This window comes from Megalopta genalis, chromosome 5, assembly GCF_051020955.1.
Source record: "Megalopta genalis isolate 19385.01 chromosome 5, iyMegGena1_principal, whole genome shotgun sequence".
Classification (NCBI taxonomy): domain Eukaryota; kingdom Metazoa; phylum Arthropoda; class Insecta; order Hymenoptera; family Halictidae; genus Megalopta; species Megalopta genalis.
This window is the reverse complement of record NC_135017.1, coordinates 4,052,411-4,063,172: the sequence shown is the minus strand read 5'-3', so window position 1 is coordinate 4,063,172 and position 10,762 is coordinate 4,052,411. Positions and strand designations below refer to the sequence as shown.

General features: G+C 29.4%; 1 protein-coding gene across 1 annotated transcript; it reads right to left on the bottom strand.

Moving 5' to 3' along the window:
- Nucleotides 1-7,113: 7,113 nt before the first annotated feature.
- On the bottom strand, nt 7,114-10,255 carry LOC117220044 (uncharacterized). Its single transcript, XM_033469687.2, has 4 exons — nt 9,887-10,255; nt 8,959-9,080; nt 7,964-8,112; nt 7,114-7,262 (listed from the first exon to the last, which is right to left on the bottom strand). Exons 1-4 carry the CDS (start codon nt 10,217-10,219, stop codon nt 7,114-7,116), a joined length of 753 nt encoding a protein of 250 aa, XP_033325578.2. The 5' UTR covers nt 10,220-10,255.
- Between the last annotated feature and the right edge of the window lie 507 nt (nt 10,256-10,762).

Below are 10,762 nucleotides of genomic sequence, written 5' to 3'. Positions count from 1 at the left end.
CGAAGTTTTTGTCGCTTTTGTCTTTAAGTAAAATGGTAATTTTACTTTTTAAATTAGTACATATTTATAGTGAACAATAATGTGCAACGATAACGATATGTGAAACAAATATGCAGTTTAAATAGTTTGTTACATGCAAGAAAATTATAAATGATTTTTTTCTATGTATGCAGGCAATAAATGTTTTTTATATAGATAGTACAGTTTATTACATGAGGTAGTGATAAATAGACACATAAGGAGGACGTGGTTTTTTTTAGAACAAAACCATCTGAAGATCATTGAATTTTTGATATATATACAGCCAAAAGTACGAGTTTCCGACGAGGACAAACAACTTTCAAAATTATTACTATAGTAATTAATATTGCAATATAGGTAGTAATTAAATTAGTATTGCATTATAGTTATATTAAAATTGGTATCGTAATATTGTAATTTTGTAATTAATATTTTGACATTGTAACATTGTACCGTTATAATTTGTTTTGTAATATTGTAATGTTGTAATGAGCATTGTAATATTGTAATGTTGTAATTACTATTGTAATTATTGTTATAATATTGTAATGTAATTATTGTCCTAATGAGTGTAATGTTGTGATTATTATTGTAAATATTTTTGTAATATTGTAATGTTGCAGTTAGTATTTTAATTATTGTTGTAATATTGTAATGTTGTAATGAGCATTGTAATATTGTAATGTTGTAATGAGCATTGTAATATTGTAATGTTGTAATTACTATTGTAATTATTGTTATAATATTGTAATGTAATTATTGTTGTAATAAGTGTAATGTTGTGATTATTATTGTAAATATTTTTGTAATATTGTAATGTTGCAATTAGTATTTTAATTATTGCTATAATATTGTAATATTGTAATGTTGTAATTACTATTGTAATTATTGTTATAATATTGTAATGTAATTATTGTCCTAATAAGTGTAATGTTGCGATTATTATTGTAAATATTTTTGTAATATTGTAATGTTGCAATTAGTATTTTAATTATTGTTGTAATATTGTAATGTTGTAATGAGCATTGTAATATTGTAATGTTGTAATTAGTATTGTAATTATTGTTGTAATATTGTAATGTAATTATTGTTCTAATAAGTGTAACGTTGTGATTATTATTGTAAATATTTTTGTAATATTGTAATGTTATAATAAGCATTGTAATATTACACTGTTGTAATTAGTATTGTAATTATTGTTGTAATGTTGTAATGAGCATTGTAATGTTCTATTGTTGTAATTAGTGTTGCAATATTATGTTGTAAGAAAGGCACAATTTTTGTTTGTATGAAAATACGTGAAAATTGGAAACTTCTGAAGTCAGTATTATATAAACAAATTGATGACAACATGACTTAAACACGATGACTTAAACCTCCCCTAATATAACATATTCTCCATCATACAATAGTTCGTTTCAATGAAATTCCGTGACATCGACTGTACAATAGATTTAAAAAAAAAAACTGATTTGCAAAAGTTCAATTCTCGATTTCAAGAAAATACGTGGAAATTGAAATCCTCGGAAGTCTGTACTTTATAAACCAATTGAAAACGAGCGAAACGATGACTTTTGCGAAAAAGGTATCTGTTCCTGTTACCACGGAATTCTCTCATTTTTTTATTTCGTCAATTCTACTTGACTGAAAATTTGTATTTCCAATAACATCTTCTTATGTATCGTCGTTGTAACTTAAAGGCGAGAACTTATTTGGATAAAAGGAGTTCTACGAGCATTGTTTTGAACGGAACCTATTAAAAGGTTCCGGAACTTTTTCCATCCCTGGTTAAAAGCAGTTAACGGCGGTATCATGAGAAGAGAGAGCGAGTCAGCGTCGCGGAGGATCTTTCTCACGGAGCTCTATGCTGTAGGGCAAAGATGTCTGCATACGCCCGACGACACGATTATGATTTATGCCGAATCGAATCGAGGCTGATTTATGAGAACGTAATGTTCTTAACTCCGGGATATGTCTGCCTGGAAGGCGGCTCGTGGAACGATTTCCGAAACAAGTTCCAGCGGTCCGACGCTCAGGGAAAGGTTCAGTTGTCGCTGTGAGCGATAAACAGCTATTTACTTGAAAAACAACGGAAAGTAATAACAGGTATGCAACTGCAACTTCGTGGAACGTTCAAACAGACCCCCCGAACACGCTGGGAAAATTCAATTCGGGCTTGTCAACGCTATCGGACGCCACTTTCTACTCGCTTTGCGTACAACTTTACACTTTTTCTCGACGCTAACGAGCAGAAAACAATGTCCACTGTGCCCAGAACCTTTCAAAAAATTCACCGAAATTAAAGCTTCCTGAAGAATTTAGAAATTTCGAATACAAGCTTTGAAGTACTTGTGTTATAACTAGATTGCGAATCTTTATGGAAAATAAAAATTTACCAACAGGCTTGCGAGAAATACGAATTGAATAAAAATAAACTGTTTCCTTTAATAATTTTGATAAGTTGAAAACAGTGTAACAATATTATTAAATTCTTCATATTGTCGTCGCAATTTCATATTTCAGCTACACATTTTTGCCATAAATGCATAAAAGCCGCAGTCTAGTTATGAAAGTAATAAACTAAAGTTATATAATTATATAATAAATTAAAGTTATCAATATTGTTTAAACATATTCATCTGGCCGTAATATTGTGAAAATATATGTCGTTGTATTTGAAACGTTCCTCAGCAACGTCGACATACTACTTACTGTTAAGACATAAAAAGTTTCCAAAGTCAAAATTTGAAATTAAAAATCAATTTCAGTGGCAAAGAATGTTTTTGTCAAAAGACTGATAATGTTAGAAAAAGTTTGAAAGAATATTATCAGAGAAAGCAAACTTTTACTTAATGGAATTTAACTTTGTTGATAGGAATGTTAACAGAAATTAGTATTTACAAACATATCTGCTGTATGTAATTATATATTGTCATATTTAATAATTTAATGTCATAATTAATCATCGACACAATTCACAAGATCTAGTAAATTAATTTTCAATTCGAGGGAAGAATTTTCAAGAATTTGTTAAAAAAAATTATCAATTTTCAGTAATTGTAATGAAAATGTTTATGTAATATGATTATGTCACTTTTAGGTAACGTCCAACAGGGTTAAGACCTACGTACTCTATTTTTGCATTGCAATATGCATTCAATGAAGTTATATTGCGTAAATCGTACCGGTTCACAAAAATATTATTTAGCACTTTTTACATTTTGGTTGATACTGTACGCACATACTTCCCGACGTAACAATATTAATGAAAATCGGCAGTGTATATTACAGCTTGTAAAAAAGTATTACAACTATAATACCGTGGCTTGCAAAAATATTTCACAGTTTATGAGGTATTTTATGGTAGTATGTAATCAATTGCACTAATTGTACCACTTAATTACCTTCACGCGTCATTAGGTGCCCAGCAGGTTTATAATTTGCAGCAGTTGCCAGGTTACGTAATTTCCGATTCTCTTGCTAGAAAGTAACGAAAGCAAAAAGCGGAATAGAAGTATACACTTGACTGAATTTCCTGATAGTTGTCCATCATAAATCTGCGATCCTATACTTTATTTATGTAATTCTTTTAGAATTTCGCGACATTTTTATTGTTGCGCCGATTGCAATGATTTTTTTCTTATGGAAACTAAATGATGCTGATTATATAGTACATAATGAAAAAGTCAACACTGCCACAGACAATTTGAACAAACACTACTAACTACGATAATAGAATATTATAATATCAGAATATTGCAGTACTTGATATTAGTTATAATATTATAATATCTCAATATTGCAGTACTTGATATTAGTTATAATATTATAATATCTCAATATTTTTTATAATATCGCAGTGTCACAATGTCGTAGTATCACAATATAGCAATATCACAATATGGCAGTATGGCAATATTAAAATATGACAGTACCACATTATCGAAGCATTACAACATGGCGATATGACAATATGACGATATCACAATATCACACAATATGACAATATCACAATATCACAATGTAACAATATGAAAATATTACTATATCACAATGTAACAATATGAAAATATTACTATATGACAATATCACAATATGGGAATATTACTATATGACAATACAACAGTATCACAATATCAAAATATTACAACATGGCAATATTACAATATCACAATATGGCAGCTTGATAATATTACAATATCACAATGTAACAATATGGCAGCTTGACAATATTACAATATCACAATATCACAATGTAACAATATGAAAATATTACTATATGACAATACCACAATATTACAATATCACATTATTACTACATCACAATAACATAATATTAAAATATTATAATATGGAAATATTACAATATGACACTATCACAATATCAAGGTATTACAATATGAGAATACGACAATATGAAAATATGACAATATCACAATATCACAATATGGAAATATTACTATATGACAATACAACAGTATCACAATATCAAAATATTACAACATGGCAATATTACAATATCACAATATCACAATATGGCAGCTTGACAATATTACAATATCACAATATCACAATGTAACAATATGAAAATATTACTATATGACAATACCACAATATTACAATATCACATTATTACTATATCACAATATCATAATATGGAAATATTACAATATGACACTATCACAATATCAAGGTATTACAATATGAGAATACGACAATATGAAAATATGACAATATCACAATATCACAATATGGAAATATTACTATATGACAATACAACAGTATCACAATATCAAAATATTACAACGTGGCAATATTACAATATCACAATATCACAATATGGCAGCTTGACAATATTACAATATCACAATATCACAATGTAACAATATGAAAATATTACTATATGACAATACCATAATATCACAATATCGAGGTATTACAATATGGCAATTTTATAATGTGGAAATATTACAATATGACAATATCAGAATATAGCAATATGGCAGTATGGCAATCTTACAATATCACAATATCAAAGTATTGCAATATGGCGATATGACAGTATGACAATGTCACAATATTACAATATCACAGTATCACAATATCACAATGTCACAGCATCACAATATCACAATTTCACAATATGGAGAAATATTGCTATATGAGAACACCACAATATAACAATATCAAAGTATTACAATATGGCGATATGGCAGTATGGCAACATCACAATATCGCAATATCGCAATATTACAGTTTTACACAAAATTGGCAACAATTTTCCCCAATGGCCGACCATTATCTACCGAATATGTTGTACAATGTACGTTGGTTGCTGCTTGAAATAGAAGCAGGGCGAAGCCTCTTGTTCGAAGGTTTATGGTGCCGTCAACGTATGGCCTATGAAACGATCATAGCAGCAGTACTAAATATACCATAAACCAATGGGAACTGTCGGTGAACCTTTAATGGCACGCGCTCGCAGCAACGCGCGGTGGTATCCAAAACAAAACGATGCGCGGTCTACTGCTGAAAAACTCGCTATACTCCGAATAAATGCACCGTTCCATCCCTGTTAACGTTTCTGGTCGATTCTTGTCGTGGTTTTTGCGGAGCACCCTGGACAAAAACGGGGGAAGAAAGTGAGGACGCGTCATTGTGTTCCACGGGCACCGCCATTTTATTACATATTTATGTCCCGTTGCGCGGGGTTCGGTAAAAACTTTTACGAGAATTTCCAACTTTGCTTCTTTCGCCGTAAAATGCGTAACGGCCAGCCTGCAGATGCGAAAGTACATAAGATATTTCCTATATAATATTTCTCACTTATTGCAATCATTGCTTAGACTAATTTTTGCGAATGTTCCATAAAAACCGATATTTGTAGGAAGGCATTCGAAAAAATTAATCACTACGGTTTCTCGAGCATTTCGAATAGTTGGACGTTTATTAAGTAGATTATTAATTAAAGTTTATTAAGCAATTACAATATTATGATATTACAATGCTATTTACTTATGCATGAAATAAATATTTTCTGTATGAATACAATTACAATTTTATTTGTTTCTGCAATAATTTTAATAAGCTGAAATTAGTATATCTACACACAATTTTAATTTCTTTTGACCTTTCCACTGTTTCCAATTTTACCTATTTGTGCCATAAGTGCATAAAATCTGCAGTCGACTAATTATAATATTCTAATATTGCAATATTTATAAACAGATCATTTAAAATTGATTGCACAGTCGCTAGCTGGTAATTTGACAAGAACTGACTGTTGCATAATGTAGTGTATGTAAAATTAAGGGGAGTTTAAGACATCATTTTGCTCGTTTCAAATTTGTTTACGAAAGACACTTACATAAAGTTTGCAAGTTTTACTTATCCTTATAAAAATTTAACTCTAATGGTTCATTCGAGATCGATCCTTTTGCAGTCGATATAAGAGAGATTGGTTAAAACAAATTATTGCATCATATAATGTATAAGAAATTAAAGGGAGTTTCATTCATCATTTCGTTCATTTCGAATTTGTTTATAAGATACAAAGGTTATAAGTTTACGATTTAATCATTTTTTGGGAAGACTGTATTTTAATCTAACAGACAAGAACTACTATAACAATTTCTTTTATCAAAACATATTTCGTCCATTAAAAGTTATAAATTAATCATTATGCAGTCTTTAAAATTTTACATTATCCGATTTTACATAAAGAAGCTGCACTCGTCAATCTTTATTTCACTATCTTTATGAATTATCTGTAAAATTTTTTTCATTTTAATTTTAAAGGTACATTCTATTTTAAGAATTTTTCTTTAGTCGTTTAAAAATAAATAAATTACAATGTTTTATTTTGTTGAATATTTGTCGCACAAAGATGAGTCTTTTTTCAATCAAATTCGAAAGCTTTGGCCTAGTGAAACCCATTTTTGCCATTGAAAAATGAATTATGTTGCCCTAAGAATTATTATTTAAGATTATAATCAAAAAATCGTAACTTAGCAGCTTTAATGGTTATTTTATTACGGAATGCATGAATTATGATACAAAAGGATGCTAATTAAATTTTTATTTAAATTAGTTTCATTTTTTCTTTTTCTTGCCCTTCTTCTTTTTGCTACGCACGGCACGAGGATCGACCAAAGGTTCCCGTGGTGGTCGAGGTGGTGGACTTCCGCTTGCAAGAAATCCAGCCATTGGAGAAATGCTAGCGAAATCTCTGACCACTCCAGCTAATAAAATTAAAAAAAAACAACTATTCTAAATGCCGTTTAAAATATTAAATATAATGCATAATAAATACATGAAATGTGACAGAAAATAAATAAAAAAAATATAACAGAAAATAATTGAAAAAAGTATTATACAGAGAAAATATACGTACAAAAATGTCTCGCAATCCGGAAAGGGATGATTTCTCAGGTCATTTGAAATAACTTTTTCCTTTGCGAAAATGCAATCCGCGGCTTCGTTTACGAGTTATTAACGAAAAACAGTGACCAATAAGAGACGAGCACAGCTGCCGCGAGGCGGCCGTGCCAACGAGAGGACGGAGCACAGTTCCGCTCATTAGCTCGGCCGCCACGCGCCAACCACGCTCGCCTCTCATTGGTCACTGTTTCTCGTTAATAACTCGTTAAGGAAGCCACAGAGAAAATTTTTGCTAAGGAAAAAGTTACTTCAAATGATCTCAGGAACCTCTCATTTCCTGGAAGTAACATAATTTTGTTATCCAAATATTTCTTGGTTACAAACGCGAGTTTATAATTTTTAATGAAACCAACCATGATATACTAACAATTAGTAAATGTTTGTACATGTTATACGTGGTTTCTTATTTTCATAACAGATTGATTTTTATTGTCACGATTATTTCATCATAGAGTAGTTCCGTTTCCAATATCTTTCAGCCGAATATTTCAAACCTTTTTACCTAGCTTTTCAGGTGTATTGACGTCTAAATTCATTGTACGATGTTCACCGGGTGACATCGCCTTGAGACCGCCTTTGTATTCGACCTCTTCGTCACCGCCTTTGAAAATGAAGGCGTTGGGCACGAGAGCGTAACACGTTGATACACACCTGACGGGAATTCATTATTTTCGATCATTATCACGATGATTCTTGTCGGTTATAATTCTTGAAATTCTTTTCACAAGTGAAGTGAATTAGAGTTTTCCTTTAAATTGAATTTTCGTACAAGTTTAATATTTTTGTATATTCTTATACTTTATATTTAAATTTTATTCTAAACTGATTATACAAATTTATATATAAATTTCATTCTAAATTGCTTATACAAATTTATGTTTAAATTTTATTCTAAATTGATTATAAAATTTATGTTTAAATTTTATTCTAAATTGATTATAAAATTTATGTTTAAATTTTATTCTAAAGTGATTATAAAATTTATGTTTAAATTTTATTCTAAATTGATTATAAAATTTATGTTTAAATTTTATTCTAAATTGCTTATACAAATTTATGTTTAAATTTTATTCTAAATTGATTATAAAATTTAATTATAAAATTTAATATATGTGCATTATATTGCATGTGTATTATATTATAATTATAAAATTTATTAAAAGTGCGCATATAATTTTAAAATTCACTATAAACTTCTATGATCGTAATTATAACAATATCGAGTGATAGAAAAATGTAGATTAAAAAACATATTATATCAAAAAATATTACATAGATCAGCTCATGTCACTTCCTATTATGTGTGAAAAATTAGAAAACATATATTGTGTATATAACTTGTCCCAATATTCTAACATTTTATGTATAATTTTCGTCTAAAATATTTTTTCATGGTCACTGAAAAGTTTCAACAATTGTTTAAGCAATAAAAAACAATTTTTTAAAAATGTCTATTAATTTTAGAATGAATGAGCAATTAACAAAAATGCGTACTACCTTCCCAAGTTAGAGATGGTAATGGTAGCATCCAACTGTCCTGCAAAGCTTCGGCCAGAATCAACAAGGTCAAATGGTCCTCTAAACATGAACGATTTCGGCTTGTCCACCTTCAAAGTATTCTGCAAACGATAAATTTTGTTACTACCCAAACGTTATCCTGATTTAATAAATAGATCAATTATACTGAAGATTGAACGTACGTAAATATTAATCAAGCATTTTGTTATATTAATTAATTAAGCATCAATATTTACTGGGATATTTATTATTACACTTTCTATATTGTATGTTCTATATTGCATGTTCTATATTCGATAATAGTTTCATGAAATGAAAAAAAATGAATTTTCAAAATGAAGTGACAATTGAAAATAAAGATGTGTAGTCCTGGAAATATGTTTAATTCTAATTAGGTAGTTAAGTGACTCAACGTTGTAGTAATAGTGTTGAGAAAGCACAAAATTGAGAAAGCAAGAAAATTGAAAAATAGAATAGCAATAGCAAAAAAAATTGATAAGTATAAAACAGCATTGAAAACTCATTGATAAATGTAATAGAATTGGAAAATAATTGATAAGCATAATGGCATTGAAAAATAATTAACACGTATAACAGCAATGAAAAATAACAGAGAAATGCAAAAGTATTGAAGAATATAATAAGCATAATAAAAAAACATGTAATAGTGTAGAAAATCTTGAAAATTTTGAAAAATGTAACAGAATCGAAGCAACTGAAAAACACAATGCAGAAAATACAACAAAATATAATAATGTCAAAAATACTCAAGAATACAACAAGGTCAAGAAAATTTAAAATATAGTACAAAAAATTCTAAAAAATATAATAATGTGAACAATACTGATGAATATAACGTAATGAAGAAAATTAAAAATATAGTGCAAGAAGCAAATCAGTTCCTCACCAAATCGCAAGCGCAGCCAGTAAGGTACGAGCGAACGCTGCAAATAGGATAATTGTCGCCTTTTCGAAAAATTCCGAAGTGTACTCGCATCCGCTTCAACGCTTTTACCAACTGTTCGCATACCGCTGAAAAATGACAGGTCCAGCCATTCGAAAACTGGAACACGTGGACGTTTTCGTCCTTGACGAATTGTTTGCGCTGGACAATTTCTGCGACCGGCAGATCGACGACGACGACTCTCACCATCAGCTCCGAGCCTTCCACATCCGTGAATACCTGTTTGTTTAACAGCAACTCCGATACATAAATGTCCAGCAGGTATAAACCGTACATGACGGTGTTGCGTGGATACTTCTGTGTCAAAGGTTATGGTACACTTGGTGATTTGGGCAAATGAAGTTGCAGCTGCGGTTTGACGTGCTTCAGTTTTAACGCTAGATTTACGGGTATCGAGACTATATGTATATGTATATACCACCTATGTATTTGTACTGAAATCCGTCTTTTTGACGGGTAAATTAAAATGCAATTTTTTGTAAATCTTTCTATCTTAAATCGATAGATTTTTATTAACAGTCTTCCCTTTTTTATTGGACACTATGTTTTTTAATTAATAGACAGCAGACTTTGTGCATTTACGAGAAAATTTAGTAGTAGTTGAAATTTAAGAAACTAGAAAGATTAAGAGAATCAAGAAATGTCAATGCATCTATTTTGAATTGATTAAAATTATTATTATAAATAAGTTAGTTATTATTATATATTAATCGTAATAATATTATATATTATATATAATAATTGCAATAGTATATAATAATAATTATAATAATAATCATAATTATTATTATATAATTATATTATCATATTAATTATTAT

Bases quoted from the DNA above. Each gene is read 5' to 3' on its own strand.
- LOC117220044 (XM_033469687.2), bottom strand. From the start codon at position 10,219: ATGTACGGTTTATACCTGCTGGACATTTATGTATCGGAGTTGCTGTTA. The intron at 9,081-9,886 runs GTGAGGAACTGA...TATCGTTTGCAG, and splicing joins CTGGCTGCGCTTGCGATTTG to AATACTTTGAAGGTGGACAA. The intron at 7,263-7,963 runs GTAAAAAGGTTT...TAATTTTATTAG, and splicing joins CAATACACCTGAAAAGCTAG to CTGGAGTGGTCAGAGATTTC.